This window comes from Phocoena sinus, chromosome 20 (genome assembly GCF_008692025.1).
Source record: "Phocoena sinus isolate mPhoSin1 chromosome 20, mPhoSin1.pri, whole genome shotgun sequence".
NCBI lineage: Eukaryota > Metazoa > Chordata > Mammalia > Artiodactyla > Phocoenidae > Phocoena > Phocoena sinus.
In genome coordinates this window covers 57,074,901-57,098,077 of record NC_045782.1, presented here as the reverse complement: position 1 = coordinate 57,098,077, position 23,177 = coordinate 57,074,901, and the positions used below count along the sequence as shown (strand labels likewise).

The following is a 23,177-nucleotide window of genomic DNA, read 5'->3' as shown; positions in this document are numbered from 1 at the left end:
TGGATCCCGCAAGCTGTGCAGTGCGTTGCGGCCAAGAAGAGAGGAAAAAAAAAAAGAAGGGATTCATGATCATTTCTGATTTATAATATTTGAGAAGTAAAGAAATCTAAATGTAATAAATACCTCAAGTGACTTGAATGGATGACTCGGCCACGGAACTCTGAGTTAGAATCTATATTTTATCACCAGGTATTGAGTGAAAGGAAAGGCAAATAAATGTACAAAAGCTACCCTACACGTTATTGGAGTCGAAAATTGATAACCTGGTTCAAAAGCTTGGAAACACTGTATCTGTTAAGGATGCATTTGCCTTAAAAGAACACATGATCTTATCTCATTTTTACAACTGGAATGATTTTATTTTGGGAAGGGAAGTGGTCTACATTTGTAGTGAAATTATTTCGTCAGTAACGTGGAAGCCAAATCTCTTTAATCACAGGCAATGAAACCTGATAATGTGCTAGCAGCTGTTTGATCTTTCCTATCTTTGGCACCTGTGATCTAAGGGTCACTTTGGCCAAGATGATCCTTTCCCATCAGTCAGGAGAGCTAGTTTACAGTTTTGCTACTGGTGGTACCTGTCTGATCATTGGGGCCCACAGGCCAAATCCAGTTCACTGCCGACTTTTCTTGACCGCCTGCAAACTAATAATGATTTTTACATTTTTGTGTGGCTGAAAAAAATCAACAATATTTCATAGTGTGTGAAAATTTTATGGAATTCAAATTTCAGTATCCAAAAATAAACTTTTATAGAGACAGCCATGCTCATTCATTTACATTTTGTCTATGGCTGTTTGCGCCCTACAGAGGCGGAGCTGAATAGTTGTGACCAAGCCTGTGTGGCATGCAAAGCCTTAAATAGTTACTATCTGGACCTTTACAGAAAAAGATTTTGTAGACTCCTGGCATGGAAAGTCCGTGCTGTTTACTTACAGGTTAGAGCAGTTCTTAGGCCTGTTCTGTAACTACGTATGGTTAGTCTTAACTATTTTCACTTATTACTTTTGATAGGCTGAGCTATCTCTCTGTGGCCACCAGGATATCATTTCATTCATTTATTTTTTAATTTTTTGCCATGCTGTGTGGCATGTGGGATCTTAGTTCCCCAACCAGAGACTGAACCCGTGCCCCACTGCATTGGGAGTGTGGAGTCTTAACCATTGGACCACCAGGGAAGTCCCCATTCATTTATTTTTCATTTATGAAATAATGATGTTCAACTAACACGTCTTGGAAACGTTTATGTGTCTCTAGTGCAGTTAAAAGATTTTGCACAAAAGCTTTCAAAAACGTTATTTGACATGAATCTTCCTTGAGCTTTTATAACTTTAACTGGATCCAACAATGAACGCCAAGGAGTCAATAAAAAACCGAATCACTTTCTTTAAATAAAAAAGCCATACATTTATTGCAAATCTAGAAGTACCAGAATGTCACAGAATACAGAACAAATCAGCAATCCTGTTTTCATTTTCTGCCAAATATTTAAACCCTTGATTACTGACGTACTGAAACTGGCATACATTTTATTTTCCATGCAATTAACAGAATGGACGTCTTAAGCAGATCGCTCTGAAACCAGATATAAATATTAAGTTGTATTGAACATTCATAGTAAAAAAGACTGTAAAGTGCTGAAGTCATGAAGTCTGCAAAAGTGCCACAAGCTCCAAGTCCTTCTCTGGTAGTGACAGAGATTTGCTACATCCAGCTTGTTCTAGGTGTGTCTGTTTTTGACAGACACGTTGTCATTTCCTCCCCAGCCCCTCCCCAAAGTTTTACAGATTGTCCTATTTCTATGGCTGATCAAACACTGTACAGAAACGTAGCAGGTGGTGATGAACTATGCCACTTTCATTTCAGTGCAGAGAAATAGTCAAGCTTGTGTGTACCTGTAACCAAACTAGGCTTGTTATATTTTTTTTCCCCCTGAGTTGTCATAAATTAACAGTAAATGAATAAAGATGGAGCAGCGGTACTGACCATCACCTGTAGAGTGAGATTCAGGACATTATGAGTACGTAGCCAACCTGTTACCCTCATACTTGCCCTTTTACAGAAAAATGTGCACATGAGAAATACTATACATGTAATGTAACTCCAAAAAAACCCAGTGACCAGTTAACCCAATAACTCTGGTAACATAGAGCAATCAGGGTTAATATGATATAACTCATGATGGTAAAATAAATGTCTCTGCTATCCCACGTGAAATACAGAAATGCTTCAACGGTGAGATTAAAAAAAAAAATCAGAAATGCTTCAACAATTCAATGAAATATAATTCTGATCAAAGAAGATCCTCAAGTATTCTTAGGTGATAAAACAAATCATTTAAAAAAGCTAAGGCGATTTGCTACTCATCGTCGTCCCCCCCCTTGAAATGACGCACGTTGTCGTTAATCAAACTGAAGAATCCTTAAACTTGGCCTTTTACGAGAGTCACTTTACAAGTTAAGAAGTATTCTTTGAGGCATGTAAAGGATTGCAGAAAGGGGGTAGAAATTCTGCTTATGTCTCAGATTTTCTTTCTTTTGATTTCTTTATTCATTCTAGAATAACTTAATAATAAATAGCGGTTTAAATTAAAGACACTACAATCACATATTTCTGAATAATTAAAAGCAATAGGAAACACATTTTTGAATGCTGTGCTGTGTGTTCTGTATCGAAATGCTTCTGGTAGTGACTGGCCATAAAAAAGTGGTCATCTTCACATTTATGAAGTTCAAGTTACATATATTTTTTAAATTTCCGTTTACTAGCCAAATGTTTGGTCTCAAACTGTACTTCATTTCCATGAACTATGTGGAAAATTCAGAGGCCCTAATTTGTTAATGGAAACCTCAGTATTTTTCAAAGGGTTTTAAACAATTTGTTCATATTTCTGAAAATGAGAAATGTTTTAAATGATGTAAGTTTTTTTTTTTTTTTTGTAATGGCCAATTTCATTGCAATGGCCTCGGCCAGATGTCCTTTTCCAAGATAGTAGTTTATCACATGTGAGAGCTCTTAAAACCACTTTGCCAATTCATGTCACTCTTTTAAAACCGGAATGCGAACCCGAGAGTCCTGTGCATCTTCGTATTGCTACTGAATACAGCCGGGTTGATGTACGGAAAGGGTGTTCGGTGGTTTTTGTTTTGGCTTAAAAAACAAGCGAAAAGGAAAACTTACAAGAAAAAAAAAGGATGTTGGTAGTGGTGTTCACGCATACATTCCCTTTAGAGTGTAGTCTGGAAAGCGGGTGGGTGGTCCACATCTCTGCTGCCCTGGGTCCCCTGTCCCCCACCCTCTCCAGCCCCCAGGGAGGCTGGTGTGAATGACAAGCGTGTCACACGGGCTCCGTTTTCATAGGAGCTCTGTGCTCAGTCTTCCCCAGGTCCATTTCAAGAAAGTCTTCTGGGATGTCTTGTAAAGCTTTCCCACGGTGACTCTCGGCCTTCCCTTCCCCGGCTTGGGGACGGCGGCACAGCCCCCTTTTACAGGGTCTCACGAGGGCGAGGCACACAGCGGCCACAAGCATCCCAGCCGCGCAGGAGTAGAAGGCTCTGCTGTAGATCTTGCTCTGGTCCACCAGAAGCCCTGCGGGAGCGTCAACACATTAGCCACAAAGACCCCCCCACCAGGCTCCCCCAAACTCAGCCACTTCTCAGGCTCTTTGCCTTCCTTGTTTTGTCTGTTTTTTGTTTGTTTGTTTTTAAGAAAAAAGCACGTGGAAGGTAGGAGTCTTTTCTAGACGGGAGAGAAGATGTAGACAAACGTACAACCTACTTAGCACCTGAGAAAATTCTGTCACTCAGATGTTCTTTGTGGGCTGATCTAAAACTTGGGAATGGTGAGATGCCCACTCCTTTGGAAAGCTGACATCCTCTCCTAAGAGGAAAGAGCTCTTTTATTTTCACTCGAGTTCACTTCAGGTATCTTTTCACATGGGGTAAGATTTCTAATCACAATAACCTCAAGGACTTATTTCAGGGCTAACATGTAAAACAAAGCCATGTCCTTCCTACAGAGAAATATTCTGTAGTGATTAGTGAAGCGCTCTGCAGAGTGCTGTTCTAGGTTCAGTTCCCTAAAACCCCTCCCTAGAAGGGAAGCTGGCTTACAGAAGACCCTTAGTTCTGTTATCCCAAAAGTCAGAGGGTAATGAGGTCAGAAATCCAAGCTTTCCCCGCCCCCGCTGCGAGCATTTTTCAAGGCCAACTGGTAGAAAAAGCCCGTGCAGCTTGGGCTGCAGACCCAGGTTCTAATCCTGACTTGGTCACTGATTTACCATTGGGCTGTACGCTGACATTCTCTGGCTTTCACTTTCCTCATATTTAAGTCAAGAGAGGTGGCTCGGGTAACCTCTATCCCGACACCTCTAAAATTCTCTGCAAGTATAAAAATCAAGTTTTATTTTCTATTCGACTTGAATAGGAAGCTGGCACTATTAATAAAAGGACAGTATACTACAGGTGGAATCTAAACTGTGACCCAGATGAACTCATCTACGAAACAGAAACAGACTCACAGACTTGTGGTTGCCAAGGGGGAGGGGGATGACGGAGGGATGGAGTGGGAGTTTGGGGTTAGCAGGTGCAAACTATTAGATACAGGGTGAATAAACAACAAGCTGCTACTGTAGAGCACAGGGAACTATATTCAATATCCTGGGATAGACCATCGTGGAAAAGTAAAATATTGTAAAAGGATAGCAGACAAGGGTTTTACTTTGTGTATTTAACTTACCTGCAAGTGGCGGTCCAGCCAGTCCTGCGATGCTCTGGAAGAAGACATAGACGCCAGCCGCTGAAGACATCTTCTCGATTCCCACGACGTCGTCCTCAGCGAGCAGCGGGATGTGGGTCCCCGCCACCGTCCCAACCATAATCCCGGAAAATACACTACAGGACATGAGACCCCAGAATTCAGTGGCAAAAGTAAAGGCAAACAGCGACACGGTCAGTAAGACGACACAGATGAGCTCGATGTAGATCTTGCGGATGGGCTCTCTGTTCAGGACCAGCCCAGCCCCGATCCTCCCGAACACTTCTGCGATCGCCATCGCTGATAATAAGAAAGCAGCGCGGTCGCGGTCCAGGCCCAGACTGAGGCCCAAGGGAATGATGTACAAGGACGGGGCGAAGAACCCCAGGGTGACGAAGAGACCAAAAAACGCGTAGCAGATAAAACTTTTCTCTTTCAAAACGGAGAAGTCCAGCAGCGGGGCCTTCTGGCAGCCGGGCTTGGAGCTGGGCTGGCCCAGGATCTGCTGCAGGTCGGCCTTGGGCTCGAGCTCTACGGTCGTGTGACCAGGCACGTTTTTAGGTGAGGTAGTTAGTTCTACTCCTGAGTCAATGGAATCTATCGAGGTGCGGGTTTTCTCGTTCTCAAGCATGTATTGCACTTCTTTCCGACTTTCGTGGGCGGTGGTTTTGGGGGTCCCGGGTCCTCTGATGATGATGGGTCTGAGCAGTGCCCCGCAGACCACGAGGTTGAGCTGCAGGAGACCCACGAAGAGGAGGCTGTACCTCCAGCCGATGGTCTCCTTCAGGGCCGTGATGGCTTGGGTGGGCAGGAGCGAAGGAGAAAGAAAAGCCAAGGTCAGAAACGAACTCAAGACCGGGGGCGGGGGTGGGGGGAAGCGAGAAGAAACGCAGACCGGGAAACAGGTAAACAAAAGTTACTTGGCCGTGCGAATGCAGTCAACAGGCACTACCCTTTTCTTCTAGGTTTTGGGGGCTTTTAGGACTTGAGAAGGAGGAAGGTGCATAAGGATGAGCAGGGATACACATTTTCAGCCCAGGCCTCTGAGAGAGCTCTGGTGGGTGCCTTCCGCCAGGCAGAGACTCGAGATGAACCAAGTCCGTGACCCACATCGAGGTTTGGCAGACAGCCGTCTGCGGGCCAGATCCAACCCGCTGCCTGTTACTGGATGATAAACCTTGACTAGAACACAGCCGAGATCATTCTTTAATGTCGTCTACGGCTGCTTCTGTGCTGTCACCACAGAGAGGACTGGATCCCACAAGGACTTGCCCGTGACGCCTGAAATATTTCCCCTCTGGCCTCTTCAAGACAGAATTTCCACCCTCTGAGCTAGATCGTTCTCCATCCACTCCTTCAACCCTTAGTAGTAACAGATGAAGGAGAGGATAAACGAAGTATCTAAAAGCTCATAGGATTATCCTGGAATTAAGACAGTTACCGTGTGGATACAGTACGGTCCTGTGCAGTATCGCTACAGTTCTCCGCTTGCTTTGTGGAACGTTCTAACTACCTTCCTGCCAGCCCAGAGGCAGCCTGGAGGGGGGGACTGGGCCCTGGCTGGGGTCCTCTGGGGGTTGGGTGGTGTCAGGCCAAAGGGGGCTTCAGGACCCATAGTTACAAGAGGATAATGCAGGCCCCACGAGACCTTCAGGAGTTTCCGTCATCATCCCACAGAGGTGAAATGATGTTCATTAGAATTTCATTTCACTAGATTCTCATTCTCTGAGAGCTGACAGTCAGGTATAAGAGACATGGTAAGTTGGTTCCCGAGAAAGAAGATCAGCTTAGCAAGACAGCCCCGAATTCCGGGGCACGGGGTCTCCATTTACTGTCGTAGCATGCTTTGCTCACACCTCTTCTCCCCCTGTTAATATGGGAAACTCAGAATTGCAAAATCTTTCAGGCTTGGGTATTTCAAAGTGCTTGACCCTCCTCTGGCAACGATCGGTCTGCTCTTCTATGCTCCAACTCAGCATTCCTCGAGTGCCTGCCTACCAGGTGCCAGGGATGGGCTAGGGAACAAAGCCAACCAAGATGCAGTTTCTACCTTCAGGGCGTTCACAGGCCACTGATTCTCCCCTCAGTGTTTTGTTCTGAAAAATTTCAAACGGACAGAAAAGTGCGAAGAATGATACCTATCTGCCTGCCCGCACTTCAGCGAATTTCAACAGTTAACATTTTTCTGTCTGCCTATTTATAGGCAAGCATACATTAATTTTTCTGAACTATCTGAAAAGCTTCAGATAAGACACGTCACCCCTAAATACTACTACATGTATCTCCTTTGAACAAATCCGCCACGATCCACTGACACATTCACCAAGAAATGGCAGAGTAAGAGGTTAATCTAAGTCTCTAAGGTGATTTGTCTACCACTGGCTAGTGAAATTCACAGGTTCTCGTTAAGATAGGGAAATAAACCAGGGATAAAAATCTCCCTCTGAGGGCTTCCCTGGTGGCGCAGTGGTTGGGGGTCCACCTGCCGATGCAGGGGACGCGGGTTCGTGCCCCGGTCCAGGAAGATCCCACGTGCCACTGAGCCTGTGCTCCGCAACGGGAGAGGGCCACAACAGTGAGAGGCCCGCGTACCGCAAAAAAAAAAAAAACAAAAAAAACACTGTGAGATTATCCACACACCATTCACGAAAGGGACTTTACTAGCACAGTTTAAATCCGCATTGAATATGGCTCTTTTGACCAAGGAGAGAAATAGAATAATAGGAACAATCCGAAATCATTCAATCATCTATTTTGGAATGGCTGTTTCAAGCCTTACCACTGAATATGTGCCATTGTATATTCCTATTTATGTAAACTTGGACCAGTATGAAAATGTTTGAATTCCTAAAATTGGGGTTAGGGAAGACAGATCCTGAAACTGTGCTGGAGAAGAGAAGACAATTAACCTTTCCTTCTGCACGCAGTCGAAGCTGTCAGTCTATTAACTGATGGTTGGCAAGAGTCAGTGTAGCAAGAAGAGCTAGTTCATGTGAACACGTAGACTGTAGTTGTCCACTTACCTGGTGCAAAAGCAAACATAGCGAAACATTCTCCTGTAGAAGCAACAGCCGTGACCACAGAGCGTCTTCTGTCAAAGTACTGTGACAGAATGGTGACAGTTGGGAGAAAGCTAAAGCAGTATCCCAGACCTGTGATGGAAAGTCAAAAACGATAGAAAGGACCACATCCTCATTGATGCCAGAAGAATGCATTCAAAGATCTGGGGTTTTTGTGTTCATATTTAAAATGATAAGTTCTGGGAGCCCAGAAATTCATTCTGGAAAATAGTGCTGTAGCAAAAAAAAAAACAAAACAGGTTTCGTCAGAGGTCTGGAGAAACTGCAAGAGCTGTTTTGGAAAGCTAGGAGTTAAAAAAACAAACCTGTTCTCTGGTTTTTTTCCGTACTTTTCTGCAATGTTTTTCCCCCCCAATTTATATAATCCACAGTGGACAGAACTCTTATCGAATATAGTTTTTATTTAAGACTTCTATTTGGAAATAAATGAGTTTTGGTATGTGTAGAAACATATGAAAAGATTTAAAGTGTTTTGAAAGGGAAAAATTTTTCTCAGACCCCGAAGAATAAGTCCGGCACAGACCCTCCCCTACAGCTCAGGGTCCTCACAGCCTGACTTGGGAAATCTCAGCTAAAGAAACGCAAACCTTGCTTTGTGAAAATGATGTCTTTGGGCTGCAAACTATCACAAAAGAGAAGTTCTCTTTCTCATTGGTAAATATTAAAAAAAAAAAAATCAGACAAAAAGTCTTGGGCATTGATTGAGGAGAGGTTCCCAGGGGAACATCCTGGAGCCCATACAGACCAGTTCAAAACCACTGATCTGGGACATTATTAATTTTAAAGAAAAGAGAGAAAGAGAGAAAGAAACACACTTTGGATTTGATTCCCTACCCGCCCCCCCCCCCCCCCGCATTGTTCTAGAAGCTAAGTCTCTGGAGAATGAGCGAGCCCAGGAGAAGCACTTACCAGAGATGATGCCGATGGCAATGTACATGTGGTAGACCTTCTGTGAGAAGGAGGCGATCACCATGCCCACGCTGACCAGCAGCCCCCCGACCATCACCACCAGACGGTGTCCAAACCCAATGCTCAGGACGGTGGACACAGGAGCTGCAGCAAGAGCATAACAGGGTCTCAGCTCCCAGAGGCGAAAAAGCCTTAGCCTCCCTAGGACGACTCCTTTTAAAAAGTTTTTTAGCATCTTTATTGGAGTTTAATTGCTTTACAATGGTGTGTTAGTTTCTGCTGTATAACAGAGTGAATCAGCTCTACATATACCCTAAGATTCTGTCTTGTTTAATTTTACGTTTTCTGACGTTTAGTGAAGTGTAGTTGGTTTACCACGTTGTGTTAGTTTCAGGCGTACGGCCGAGTGATTCAGTGATACGTACATGTATATACACTCGTGTTTTAAAACTATTCTTTTCCCGTATGGTTTCTCCCAGGATGTAGAATGCAGTTCCCTGTGCTACACAGTGGGGCCTTGGTGTTTCTCCATCCGGTATACACTCACTGGCACCTGCTCACCCCATCCACCCACCCCATCCCTCTCCCTCGCCCTCCCCCTCCCCGTCGGGAACCACACATTTGTTCTCTGGGAACCACACATTTGTTCTCTGTGTACGTGAGTCTGTGGTAAGATTCCGTCTTTTAAGCCTTTAACATGGACGTGATGATGTAAGATACAGTATACATTTTGTGCAATGGTTCCTTAAGTCAGTTCAGGACTTATTTTACTATTTGCACAAGCTGGACAATATATTTTGGGGGCTCCTTGAAGAGAAATCAAGAGTCAGAGTATAAAACATATCTTTTGTCTCCGATGAAAGATTTTGACTCACCAGGAGCCCCTATAAAATTGGATATGCATTAAATTTGTTATTCTGTAATAAAAATGGGCTTTTCCTATGATTGTACGAGGCACTTTTTTTTTTTTTTTCTATACTCACTGCTTTGGATTCTTTTTTAAAAGGCTCCGGTTAGGGTCAAATTCCAGCTAAGTTCCATTTGACTTTTTTGCAAATGGTACGAAAGTATGGTGAATTCTGTTATGCATACCAAAAGGAGGCTAGCTATGGGATAGATGGTTCAAAGTGGCTGATGAATTACAGTTGGCGTAGCTTCTGTGCTCTGTATCCTCTGGGACATTTAAATCTGGAAGATGAGCTTCCTAGTTAGATGCTACTTAGGCTCCCACTGATACCGCCTTGAGTACAACGAGATAAGGGAACCCTCCAGAGTGGGGGGAGGAAGAACAACATCGTACGTGCTGGATAGAAAGAGCTAAAAAAGGAGTAAATTGTGTTGGGGTTGGTGCATACCTATCTCTTATGTGAGCTGAATGTGAACTAATATATTAATATAGCAGACAATGGAATCACTAGGATCATCTTCAGGCAGTGTGTAGACTCAAGGCATTAATGACTGGAACAACAGCATGAAGAGCAATTATCTTCTGGTATAATAGTATTAGCTGGGAATTTCTTGTTGACTATATTATCTTTGGTTAGAAAACGGCTAAAAGTTCAGCTTTGGGATTTTCGTTTTATTTTGGTTACCAAATGTAAAATTTTGGTTCTAATTCATGTAAGTTATCTTTCCAAGAAAGTAAACATCCTGCCAATTAAGAAATTAAGTATCTTAATACTCAAACCGGAACTAGAAGTACTTCCATGAACCGTGTAGGAGAGGGTATCAGGGCTAACGGGAGAAATTCTGACTTTACTCGGTAGCAGAGAACAATGGAGCTACCTTTGTGAGACAGTATAGGGCTGAAAATTAAGTACCTTTAAAGACAGGCTTAGAAAATTTCAGAGGCAATGGTTCTGTGACAGGATATTAGGGTAAAGTTAGGGAAGCTGAAGTTCAGCCCCGTTAACTGTCCGCGGTAAGTTCAACGGCCTTGCTTTCTCAGACGACCCTGGCGCGGCCCCTGACAGATGGATGAACAGTCATGAGACCTCAGAGATGTGCTGAATTAGGTCTGAATGGGACCAAGTGAAAATTAGTATGTTAAGAATTGTACTGCAGTCCCATTCATCTGATGCTGTTGGATCTGGGAGCTGGGCAGACCGATTAGCCAGTGAAGTCCTTTAGGGAAACAGGTGTTTGGAATTTAGAATATCCTCTCTGGGCAATATGGGTAGTTTTCCCATATACCCTTTTACACCTGCCATCTTTCTCCTTCATGTAGTCACATTTTCATGTTCCCAACCTGTTTCCTCAGCATGTTTTTACGAGACCAGGACCCAGGATGCCAAGAACTTTTAATGCTTCTTTAGGAAATGACCACATTCCCCTTGAACCGGGGTTTGCTATTGTCCTCAAAATAATCTGCAGTATCCTAAGAGAGTGCATACAGTAGGCGTTTAATACGTGTGCATTAAATGAAGGCAGTCAAGTCTGGCAAGTAGACTTTTTCCTTCAGCGCCTCTTACATAATTAGGCAGACTGAAAGAGGCATATGCTTATATAGCGCTTAAGCTGGAAGATGTACTAACCTGTAAATGTTAAGACAAACACACAAATGGATATTATCCATGAGATCCTGCTATTGGATTCATCAAAACTGTCCATTAAGTCATTGAAGAAGACCCCAAATGACTTGATGATGCCATAGGTGAAGACTTCAACGAAGAAAAAGGAAACAGCTACCACCCAGCCCCATCCTCCATCAGGCACTTGAGTATAAACATTGGCTCTGGAGCAAAGCTGTGATTTCTTTTGGGTCATTCTTAATCTAAAAGAAAAAGTTAAAAAAAAAAATTAGACCAGCAATGGCATGAGGGTGGACGATTCTAACACTCAACAGATAAGAACTACTCACTACGTTTCTTAGGTTGATGAATATTTAAATCATGTGCGGTTAGTATGAAGTCTCTGAATAATAGTATCTATCTATCTATACATCTATGTCACCCTTTATCTGTCATCACATTTATATCTATCGTTATCTGTCTCTGTCATCTATCATCTGTCCGTCGTATCTATCTAATGAACTAACTGTGTTTGTATCGTATATGGAGCCGCGAAAGATTTTGGGAAGGCAGACTTCCAAGCTATGGCAGTTAAATGGAAAAACTAACCAAAAAAAACATAAAGAGCCTGGGCAGAATATTTAGAGGCACTTTGGAGGACAAAGAATGGCCACCAGACCAAGAATCAGTGCAGACCTTGAACCTGAAGACAAGTTAGGTAAAGGAAGACTGAATTGACTGTAAGGAATGTGGATCAGAAATGAAGCCTCGGCAAAGAGAGGCTCAGAGGCCACCTTGCAGGGGCAGCTAAGTGCTGGAGAAATCCTGCATCTCTGCTTGGTGCCCCTGGTCATTCAGACCATCCTACCCCCTACTCGGCAACATTCTGATTATGGTCTGGGGTCCCCTATGGCTGTACCTCTGTGAACGGAACGTGACTGCACATTAAAATTTGGGGATTCTGTCGTCTCGGTGCCGGTGTAGCGTGAACGGGGTCCTCAAAGTCGGTCGCCACGTGGTGTATGAGGAATGGAATTTTTCCACACAGGACCAGTACTCTAGGATATAATGACCAAATGCGGCACTACCAATGTGTGGGGTCTGGACAGCCAGGGAACTTAAACCAAATTACTCCTGACCTTGCTATGCTTTTCCATTCAGGTTGCAACAAACATCAGAACATCAGATCCCTGTGCCGTATCACCACTAAGGGGAAACTATAGTTAACACTGGAGGCAGGCTCGAGCACATAAAACGCAGACATTTTCAAAACCTCTGCAATTACATACACTTTGAAACAGTCATGTGTGTTTTTAACCCAACTAAAAATTAATACCTATAAATAACAAATGAGTCTGTGGTCTCTGCGCTCTTAATGGCAACGCACCTTGAGTTTAAGAATTCTCTATAACTATGCAGTTGTAGCCAGGTGAATTTTCAGGATGCGTGGATGGCCTAGCCACGAGTTGTCACGTTCACATACGAAGGCAGGTTTTATTGAAAATGGAGAGCAATTGAGAAATAACAGGACAAAACCTCATCCCGACAGTAGACTTCCCAGTTTCTGCTACGGGAATCCAGTATTCGGAATTTGCTCTGAGAATCTTACAAAGCAGCAAATCTGACCTAATTTCATATTGTTCAGCCTACTGATAGCATGGTGGCCTAGTACTCTGAAAGGACTATATGCCCACTTATTACTCTCTTACTGTTGGCTATCTGGTTGCATAAATAGGGCATAAGATGCTTTAAGACGCTGTGCTCCCTGCAGCAAAGCCCTCTGCATTTTGATGCGTGTCAGTGTGGCATGCCTGAGAGCTGAGGGCAAAGGTGGGAAGAGCACTTAAGTGGCTCTGGGTGTAGGGTTAACAATTACAGACCAGTTTGTCATTCATGTTCCCAACGTGGAAAGCAGCTGATTTAACATGGGAACCCCGAGCCCTCCAGCAGCTGAGGTTTTCCCAAGTCCCCTCCTCCGTTAAGACTTTCAAAGTCTGCTCCCAAGATGAGGCACCTGGGGCAGAGGAGCTGACAATGGTAGTGGGCTTAAGATTGAGAAGGAAAAAAAAAAAAAAAAAAGTACATGCCAGTGTTGGCTTTGGAACCGTGTTCAGCCCTAGGGAGCGGGGTAGGAGGGAAGGAGGGGCAGTGCGGGGCGGGGGGGGGGGGGGAGTCCATAGCTCAGGTCCCCCTCCCATCTCGCCCCCCCCTACTGGGCCACTCCTTTGAGCTTCGCCTTGGAAGCCCAAGACTCCTTTACTGGTCTTTCAACTGTCTGGTATGATTAATCTTTCTGAAATGCCTCATCGTCATGACATTTTTCTGCTTGGACTTTTTCAGTGGCTTTCCTCTTTCTGAAGGACAAAATCCACGAGATCAGCTTGACTTTAAGTCCTTCCTAATTGGAAGCCCCTGCCCCCCACGGATCTCAGCAGCCTTAGTTCTTCCTGTTCTGTTGCTTGACTCGCCAGCCACCTTGCCTGTGGCGCGCCCCTTCCCCAGGCTGGAGGCCCTCCTACGGCTGGCGCCGCAAGGGCCCGCTTCACCACATCCTCCTGCTGCATAAGGCTTCCTCTGATCCACTCGACCTAAGGAGCTCTCTTCACGGGACAGGCGCCCTTTAATAATGGGCTACTGTCCACTTGTATGCATTTATCTTATTTGCTCAGTTAAATTGTAAGCTCACGGAAAACAAATCTGGGGCCTATTTCTCTTTGCATCCCTTCCGCCCACCGCCCCCCACCCCCGCCCCGCCCAGGTACCTTGCACACAGCTTTAATTAATTCTTTCCAACAAAGTAACTGCTGGGTGCCAGGGCCTATGCTAGGGGCGACAGTGACAATACAGAGATGGCCTCTGCCTCCATGGATGAAATTGTTTGTTGATAATGATAAGGAACCTTAAGACTGAAATCCCATCACATTTTAAAACCATTCAGCCATGTCCTCCCGGAGCTCAGGACATTTCTGACAAGCAGTGGCGACTAAGTCCAAGGCCACGTTGGCACGAAGGGTGCCCATAAGATCTTAGCATTTTAAGAGAGGGCTCGGGGCCAACTTGAATAAAAACACATTGGGCTAAAATTGATAAAGGCCCCAGAGAGACAAACGGAAGCCCTCTCTAGCCTAAAAGCACGGCAGGACCAAGGTGCAGAACCTTTTGGTTGGGTTGCATTTCAGAGGGTCAAGACTAGACTGCAGTTTTTGTAGAAAGACGAGGTTACCTACTATGGGAAGGCTCTGGGCGAGGCCAGCGCTTCAGTTCTGGTGATGGGTGCCCATCTCTCTCTTTCTTTGCCTGTTGCCGTCGTCGGTGGTTTGAATGTGCAAGATGGGTGGGGCTGGAGGCCCCGGGGTGGGTGGAGTTAGAATTACAGAATGTTACAACCAAAATGGGATTTGGAGCCCATCTGGGTCCATCTCCTCTTTGTAAAATCCCACTCATTTTGCAAAATGGGGAAGCCGACCCCCAGAGAGGGGAAGGGACTGGACCGAAATGGTCCAGCATCTGATCTCCTGTCTCCCCGGGGCCCCGCTGTATCAGGAGGCAGAACAGCATTCTGAAGGCCAGGGAGGGGGCATTTCCTGTAGAGGTTGTGAGGACTCTTTCACCGCGTCACTGTGTGACCTGGAGAAAGTCACTGCACCTCTCTGGGCCAGAGTGCCTCACTCGTCAAGTAAGAGGTTGGCTTTGGGAACCCTTAAAGCTCCCCCAGCTTTGGCAGCTGACACTTCTGTTATTCAGCACTGAGTTCTCAACCACCTGATTGCTCAGGTGAAACCTAGTGGCCAAGGAGACCTGGGAGCCGGGAGGAAAGTGCAAGCGCCAGATGGTTCTTACAGACGTGGGTGTAAAGGAGCCGGACGTTGGCTACATCTGATCTAGGACAGCCGGCTCGAAGACGGCGGCTGTCCGGCTGCTTTCCTTCTGTTTACTCTCTGAGCTCCTTCTGGGTGTTCAATTCCCTTGTTTCTTTAAACTTTACATCTGGGCTACTCCCCTGAAGCTAGATCCAAATATAACTCTCACCTGCATTCTTAGGTTTGGGGAGGACAGCTTTTTTATTCTTTTCCTGGGATCATCGTAAAAGAAAGGTGACACCCCAGAACCCACTGATACTCCCAAGTTTACGCCTTCATCATCCTAAAGCATCCCATGCCCTGGTATATTGAGCTTTGAAGATCACAGTGCAGAATGATAATAGAATAACCTGGTTTCTGTAACATACGGTTGAGGACGCCTTGCACACAGGGCAGTCGGCAGCTCTTTCCAGACCCAGTGCCTGGCCGTGTGCCTGGCACCTAGTATGTGCTCAATAAAAGTTCACTAAACAAAGCATGCGTCTTGGGGCACTCCTGAAGCAATGCACGGCTCTAGCCTCCTAAAGCCCAGTCATCAAGTGAGGAAGTCCCTGCTTGCATAATCAATCCTTCCCCTGGACTCTTTCCTTTCTACCATCCCCTCAGCAGGACGACTGGCTTAACAAACGGGTTGGCCTCTACAAACGAAAGAGAGAAAGGCCTGTGGCTTCAAAGGCTCTAAGAATTCCAGAACATGGAAATAATGTTTTGGTTTTACGGGCATGTGAATTTCTCTGACCGGATGGGATGGGATATTCGTTTACTGTGTAGGGGATAGAGCCGAGCGAGGAGCGACCCCACGGCCTTGGGAGAATCACCTTGCTCCTTGATTTTCAGTGTCAAGAGGTGAACAAGGGAGTTGAACTAGACGGAGGTGATCTCAGTTCTCCTCCTGCCCTAAAAATCTACATTTCTCTGATAGCCTTTGACCCCCACTTGCTCCAAGTTACCCTTTCATCTTTCTCAATTAATTTTTGAGTCCTTTGGCGCAAGGTCCACAGGTCTGTCTCTGTGAGGCCCTTGTGCGTTATTTGTTGAATTTCTATTTACCATTAACTGGCTGCATGCTCATGGGGACATGACTTTGTTCCTAAGTTTCATCCTCTAAAAGCAGGGGTGAGACACAGAGGTTTGGAGGGTAAAATGCTACGATTCTGAACGGGGGTTCCTGGCAGCCATGTCGCCTTCCTCCAAATGTTCTCCCAAAGGAAGCAGAACGGACAAAATGCACTGGGTGGTTTGGAGTAATTTCCTGTGAGCATTTGGTTGTCTAATCTTAAATAAATGAGAATTCTGCCAAGGCCTGGAAATCTGCTATAGCTGGGACTCTCAACTGCGATTTGATTTCTTGAGAAAAGCTGTCCCCTGGAGGCATGAAGAATGCAAAATATTGGACTATGATAGACCATCAGGGTGCCAGTCCAGGGTCAGATCAGAGCAAAGTTCAAAACGCAGGCTCTGGATGGGCAGCGGTGGCAACTGCTGGTGTGGCTGGTGTGAACAAAGCCTCAGCGAGCCACTGCCAATCTCCATTCTTCTTAAAGGCGTAGCCTGGAGAACAGCTTTTGACAAGTTGTTTACAGCCCTAGTTGTCAAAACCAGTCTGTATTTAGGTGAAGCTCACTTCAATTCTCTATTTTAAAAAAAAACAAAACCCCCAAACCTAACCTGGACGGCAGCCTCAGCTGCTCTGAATCCCTGGAGAGCACCGATTCACCCCCTTTTACAAGATCGTGATGTAGAATACTATCCCCTAATTTAAGTGTCGTCCTCAGGAGTTCCACCGAGGAAAGTCCTTTTTGGGAAACCACAGAAGGAAAACTCAGGGTTGGTGGTTCTCATAGAGAAGGAGCTTTTCCACTTGGCTGCACTGTTTATTTACATACTGGAACTATCTTGGACACTCTTAATGATGAGAAGAGGTATTTCTGTATCCACCAGGCAGGCAGGACGTATCATTGATCGCCTCCCCGCCCCCACCCATGACAGGGACTGGTGCTTGGACATGGGTAGATGCATCACTTAGAGATCTCTGCATAGCACTTGGGACTGTTTTTGCAAACAAGACCCTCCACCCAATCCACTTAGTATGATTTGCAAAATAGTAAGATTACCGAGAAATCCCATTCCCAAGGTAGAAACCGTCTCCTTTGAGAAGGAGCTGGCACGGTGTGGCTATAACTGCAAACAAAACCAGCTTCCAGGATGACAAGGTGTCATTGCTTGCTCTTCCCCGGTTGGCTCCGGGGAGCTTTTCTCTAAGACTGACGCCCCCCGTGTTTGGTGATATGTTACATGCCACCTAACAAACTTCTGTCATCTGTCTGTGGGAGAGTGTGGCGGTCTGGTTTAAACAAGAAAAAGAAAGAAGCAGAAGGAAATAACCCATTTCCTCTGCAAAACCATCCTCCCTGGCTACAGCGCCGCTCAGCTACCCGGGCGCTTTCCCGTGGTTGGCAGCCCTGGGAACCTTGCAAGTTGAGCGGGACCAGCTGACAGCCCTGACGGTCAAGGTGGACGAGCTGCTCTCGGCGGGGACATGCCTGCCTCCCCGTCGGCCGCCCCGGGTGCGTGTGTCAGGCGGGGGGAGGCCGGGAACCCCGCTTTCCCTGGCGCTGTCTGCGGGGCCGCCCTGCGCGCGCGCGCGCGCGAGCCTGGGGACGGTACCTCTGACATTTCGCTCCTGTGACGCGCGGGCAACTTCATGCGGAAAATCCGTGCAGGGAGCTCAGCGCGGCGCCCCCCTCGCCCGACAGCCTGGGGGCCCTCGCCTGGGCCGGGGGACACCCAAAGGCCAAACCTGCCTTTAGGTGTTTTCCGGACACCGACTGTACCCGGGCCACCGACAGGCAACTCTCGGCTGCCCGCAATGGTGAGAGCGCGCCATCCCGGTGGCCCCGGGCATTCCCAACTGTCAGAGAAGATTTGGGGGAATAACCTCTCCAAAATGTTAAGCAGTTAAGTGGTTTCCTCTTCCTCCCTCCAGCCTCCCCCACCACCAGCCCCCAAAAGCTCCCAACATAGCTTAAGAAAAAACCCACCCACACCCCACCATCAAACTTTTAAACATGTAAAATGATAAAACCAACTCACCAAGTTAGAAGGGAAGAGAATAAACCCCAAAAGGCTCCCAATAAGGCGGAGGCCAGGCCGCCCCCTCCTTATAAGCCGCTCGGGAACACGAGAGAGGATTAACCCCTTAGGGCGTGGGCCCGAGCCTAGGGCAAGTTGGCTCCGGCGGGCGAGCCCCGGGCGCCCGCCCCGCCGCGCCCGGCTCCGGCCCCCCGCCCGCTCCCGCGCCTCGGGCCCCCGCGCCGCGCCCCCCGCCCCCCTCCCCGCCGCCCGCGCCGCGCCGCGCCGAGCCGTGCGTGCCGCCGCCCGCGCCCCGGCCCCGCGTCGCTGCCTATTGCTTATCCTATACCGGCTGCAGCCGGTCTCCGCCGGCCTCGGGGGCGCGCCGCCGACCATGTGCTGCGAGCGCGGAGCGCCGCCAAGGAGGGGGCCGGCCCGGCGTGCGCGCGCCGGCCCACGTGGACGAGGCCGTGCCGGGCCCGCGCCCGCCCAGGGCCGGGGCCGTGGGTCACGGAAGGTAACGGCCTCGCCGTGCCAGACCCCAGACCGGCTGTGGGGTCCTGCGGGGCCGCCCCCCACCCGCCCCGGCCCCGCGCATCCTGGCGCGCCTGGCCCGACCGGACCCCGGCGCTCGGCCGCACTGTAAGCGGGGCGCGCCGGCACCCACTCTGCGGACACGTCCGGCCGGACGTGCGGGGTCCCCGGGCCGCCTCCCTTCCCGCCGGCCCCGCCCGCGCCCGCAGGGCTTGGGCTCCCGGCTGTGGCGGCTCCGCGCCCGCCCCGGGCAGAACAGGTTCCTTCCAGTTCGGGTGTGAGCTGCGCGCGCGGCGCCGCGGACCCCGAGTTCCTCCTCTCATGCCCGCTTCCCCCGATTTCGTCAACTCGCGCACCCCAGCGGTTCCCCTGGTGGGGGGGGTGTGTGTGCGGGCCCCAGGAAGCTCGCGGCCGGCTGTCACGGGCGCTTTGCTTTCCCCCCTTTGCTGCAGAAGCGACAGCATCGCGTTGCGCGCGAGGGGTGTGGGCGAGCAGCCGGGCTGAGTCAGCATCCCCGGCCCGGGGCGCGCGCGCATCCTCCCCGCCAAGCGGGAGGCGACGTCCACACAGGTGCCAGGCCGCAGAACTCGCGGGGAGCTCCGGTGGGCGAGGGACCCGGACGTCGAGGGGGTGCGTGCCCCTCATTCCTGAGTCCCGGACCCCAGGGTCACAGGGGGCTCAGCAGATGATGCTCGGGAGCCTCAGTAAGGAGCTCATCACGGGGACAAAGCCGTGTGTTGGGTCCCAGGCGTTTCGGAGCCCGCGGGGGCACAGACTCGGCCGCCTGCTGTCCACCTCACGTCCCCAGGGCCTCTTTGAGAACTGCTCGGAAGCAGAATGCCTTATTCTCCGCGTCCCCCTGCCGACTCTGGCACCAGCCGCTCCCCGCATTGGGTTCTGAGAATGTGCTTCTGATGTGAGAAACTCGGGAGAGCCTCCTTTGGGGGTGCGTGTACCTAGGGTCGCCACCGGGAGGAGTCGGCGGTCTGAATCGTAATAAAAAGCCCTTTGCGGTCGCTGCCTGATTTCTCCCGTGATTTTGGCATCGGGTCTACTGGGTTAAGTGCCATTTTGTGCTGTTAACAAGCTCTGGCGCGGGTTCGGGGAGCAGGTGTGTTGGCGCAGAGTGCCTGCTTACGACCGGGACGGTACAGCCGGGGGCCACTGATGAGCTTCGCAACCTTGCCCGAGTAACCTAGCTTCCTGGGGACAATCATGGTATTCCCAGAGTCAAAGGATCTAATTGATGATGCCGGGGAAGGACAGATCACAGCGACCGGCGTTATGTATGGTACGCCCTCACTAGCCAGTAGCTCTTACTGTTACTGCTGTTTGTGGCTTTCCAAGTCCAACAGCTGACTGCAGCACACATCCTGCACGCGGTCCTTTTTCGAGCTGTTCTTCCAGGACTCCACACGTTATGAAATTTAGAATGTGACTTTAACCACCGGCATGAAAGCACTTGATGCTAAAATAGGAATGCCTGTAAATATAGCTTAGGATCTTACGGTGCCTTGGGACCTGTCCCTGCTGAGTGTGGAAATGTCACATTTAACATGACACAGCACATACTGTATTGAGACCTGCTTAGGAACCTAGGGGTGCAGCCCATTAACTATAGCTGAGTGACTCCAAGCAAGTCACCAAAGATCTTGGTGCTTCAGCTTCTTGGTTTTAAAAATTAGGCAAATAATGCAGAAAGCCCTAGGGGTGAATGAACGTTTGGGAAGGTCACATCCGAGTGTATGACCAGGTGAGATGGCTAGCTGTTGGAGGAGCATATGACTGTAATGATGATAACAATAATAATGTAGTGCTATTTTGTTAGTATTACTTATACCTATTAGTATTTGTTTTGCACTTTTGCTTTGTTCCCTGTATTAGGTGTGGTTCACGTGATCTAATTTTAAGCCCATCGGCAACCTTCTACAGTTGACACTCCTCTCCATTTTACAGATGAGAAAGGTTGAGGCACAGAGCACGGAAGGGATTTTCCCCAAGGTTTAGACACACTGGCTCTTTTTGCAACTGAGAGCGCTTCCAAGTATGACATTTGCCACCTGCGCTCGGATAACAGCAAAAGGTGTCCGGAAACCCAACCCCTGTCCAGTCTTGCCAGCCACACACTGGTGACATTTGCCCACCATGATTAGAGGCTGGCTTCACCTTGTTCCCTGAATCCTAGTGAGACCAAGTGTGAAAACCCCTGTTTTTCTCTCTCTTCCAGGGAAAGCAAAGGAGGGAAAGCACTGCATTACCATGCTAATCAATTACCTCCCCCCCCCCAAAAAAAAAAGAAAAACAAAACTAACTCTGTTTAGTTCTAAATACGAACAAAAGGACCTTTAGAACCCGGAGTACAGAACCAGAAAAATCAGGAAATTAAGTTCAGGGTTCAGCGCCCCTCTTAGCCTCTTCTGTTGTGTCTGTCGCAACCCAAGTGGCGGCAGAGCCCCTAGGGCCCTTCGTTTACAGGGGGCAAGGCTATAATGATGCCTTTAGAAAGTCCCACAACATCTCTGGAAATGCATTGGCTCCCGAGAGCTGTCCCCACTGCTGTCTCTTTTCTAGCCCTCCTGTTTTGGCTCATTTGCATGAGAACAGATTCCTTTGTGCAGACTTGGCCTGCCGGGTCTCTGTCGACGTTCCGAGTCCTTCTAGTCTGCATGTTGGGTTGCTAGGCAGATATGACCCTGGCTTGCAAATAAGCTCCCTGCATTTACCAGCCCGTGAGAACTTCAACTTGGGCTAAGTAGACTGAAAGGAATCTTGTCTGGAGCTCAGGGAAGTTATAAGCCTGCTTTTAAGGGCTGGGTCTTGAGAGCAGCCAAGGAAGAGGGGGAGCCCTGGACAGCCTGCCCACCGCCCGCTCTCCTCCTTCCCTGTCTCGGCACCATGTGCCTGTCTTACCACGAGTATTCGATGAACTCAAACTCTCGCTTTAAAACGTTAATATCTGCTTCTCCGGACAGCACGGAACTTCACAGACTTTTCCCTCTAGGAATCCTGACTCTCGAGGTGGAGGTGCTGGGTTTATCTTGAGGTTTACAGGATTTCCCCCAGCCCTGACATTTGACGGTTTGAGGGAAACAGAAATGCATGTTTTGGGGAGAATGTGAAGATTTCCCAATGGGAAGATCTGTTCTGAGGCACAGTTTGGGGGGAATCGCTTTTCAGAACATCAGCTCTTTCCTGAAGCTGACTTGCCTGAGAATCCAGCATGGGGCAGGCCCGCTGTTCCTTTATTCCTGCCTGGTGGGCCTTCTCTTGCTTAGAGCCAAGATCTCACTAGGGTGCCCTGCTCTAGCTGTAAACACCTCTGGGGGGAAGGTCAAAATATTATGTCAGGGAAAGCTCCTTTCTTCAAGTCAACGTGTCCCATCTCCCAAGTGCATCTTGTTAAAGATGCATTTCCAAGAAAGTTACCTTGTGCTTAATAATAGTTTGTCAAAATTGATAATATATGTTGTTTGATTCGAAACAATGACTTACAGTAGTAGGGATAGTGGCTCGACCCAGGAGGGATTTTTTTTTTTTTTTTTACACTTGGAGCAAAGCATAAGCAATTAAATTTCAATTTCTACACAAAGTCTGTGTTCCAGAAAAGTAGGATAAGGTAAGTCACTACTTCTGCACATAAAGGTCTAGTATATTGAGATAGAATGGAAATACAGTTCTGAAAAAAAGAGAATAGAAAATTTCCAGCCTAATGAGAACTCTTCTCAAGTAATTTTTGAATGAATGATGGTGGGAATTCCCTGACGGTCCGGTGGTTAGGACTCGGCGCTTTCACTGCTGGGGCCTGGATTCAATCCCTGGTCAGGGAACTAAGATCCCGCAATTGCTCTGGTGTTTATATGACATGGGATACATTGAAAAGCGTGGTTTAATCGTTTTGTTATAAAAGTCAACATTTATGGATACAATCGAAGTGATAACTTTTGCAGCTATTTAGAATTGTGACGAAGCAATGAAGGTAACTTAACCCTGTGTGAGGGTTTTAGGGGCTGAATGTTTGTGCCCCTCACCATTCAGATGTTGAAGCCCCTCCCCCTCCCCTCCCCCCTCCCCCCTGCAATGTGACAGTATCTGGAGATGGGGCCTTTGGGAGGAATTAGGGTTAGATAGGTCATGAGGGTGGGGCCCATGTGATGGAATTCGTGCCCTTATAAGAAGAGGAAGAGAGAGAAATCTCTCTGTCTCTCCGTGTCTCTCTCTGTGAGCACCCACTGAGGAAAGGCCATGTGAGGGTGCAGTGAGAAGACAGCCATCTACAAGCCAGGAAGGGAGCTCTCACTAGCACCTGACCTTGCTGGCACCCTGATCTCAGACTTCTGGCCACCAAAACCAGGAGAAAAGACATTCCTATTTTTTAAGCCACCCAGTCTGTGGTATTTTGCTATGGCAGCTTGAGTTAATACAGAAGGGGTGTTTTGTTTTTCCAGATTCTTTCAGTG

General features: G+C 47.8%; 2 protein-coding genes across 24 annotated transcripts in view; one reads left to right on the top strand and one right to left on the bottom strand.

Annotated features, from left to right (window-relative positions):
• The window catches only part of ARSG (arylsulfatase G), a 146,846-nt gene that overhangs the window by 16,776 nt on the left and 106,893 nt on the right, over nucleotides 1-23,177 (top strand). For 2 of the 17 annotated variants that reach the window (XM_032617940.1, XM_032617941.1), the window contains exon 1: nucleotides 17,121-17,681. The exons of 4 other annotated variants lie outside the window; for them this stretch is intronic. The gene's annotated coding sequence lies outside the window, so the exon portion shown is untranslated. 11 more of the 17 variants (XM_032617943.1, XM_032617942.1, XM_032617934.1 and 8 more) reach the window with 9 other exon arrangements.
• On the bottom strand, nucleotides 1,293-19,389 carry SLC16A6 (solute carrier family 16 member 6). Of its 7 annotated transcripts, XM_032617921.1 has the most exons (7): nucleotides 18,208-18,406; nucleotides 14,482-14,594; nucleotides 11,279-11,517; nucleotides 8,745-8,888; nucleotides 7,779-7,907; nucleotides 4,738-5,553; nucleotides 1,293-3,588 (listed from the first exon to the last, which is right to left on the bottom strand). In XM_032617921.1, the coding sequence occupies exons 3-7, from the start codon at nucleotides 11,508-11,510 to the stop codon at nucleotides 3,338-3,340; spliced, it is 1,572 nt and encodes a 523-aa protein (XP_032473812.1). In that variant the 5' UTR covers nucleotides 11,511-11,517; nucleotides 14,482-14,594; nucleotides 18,208-18,406; the 3' UTR covers nucleotides 1,293-3,337. The 7 variants fall into 7 exon arrangements, with proteins under 7 accessions (XP_032473812.1, XP_032473811.1, XP_032473809.1 ...); XM_032617920.1 differs by lacking the exon at nucleotides 14,482-14,594; XM_032617918.1 differs by lacking the exon at nucleotides 18,208-18,406 and having other exon boundaries at nucleotides 11,279-12,312; nucleotides 14,482-14,569.

What these genes read in the sequence shown, in the direction of transcription:
- SLC16A6 (XM_032617915.1), bottom strand. Translation starts at nt 14,812, where the DNA reads ATGCTGTTCTGCCTCCTGATACAGCGGGGCCCCGGGGAGACAGGAGAT. An exon ending in TGCCATCGGCATCATCTCTG is followed by an intron (nt 7,908 to 8,744) that starts GTAAGTGCTTCT and finishes TTTCCATCACAG; the next exon opens with GTCTGGGATACTGCTTTAGC. An exon ending in TATGTTTGCTTTTGCACCAG is followed by an intron (nt 5,554 to 7,778) that starts GTAAGTGGACAA and finishes TGCCCACCCAAG; the next exon opens with CCATCACGGCCCTGAAGGAG.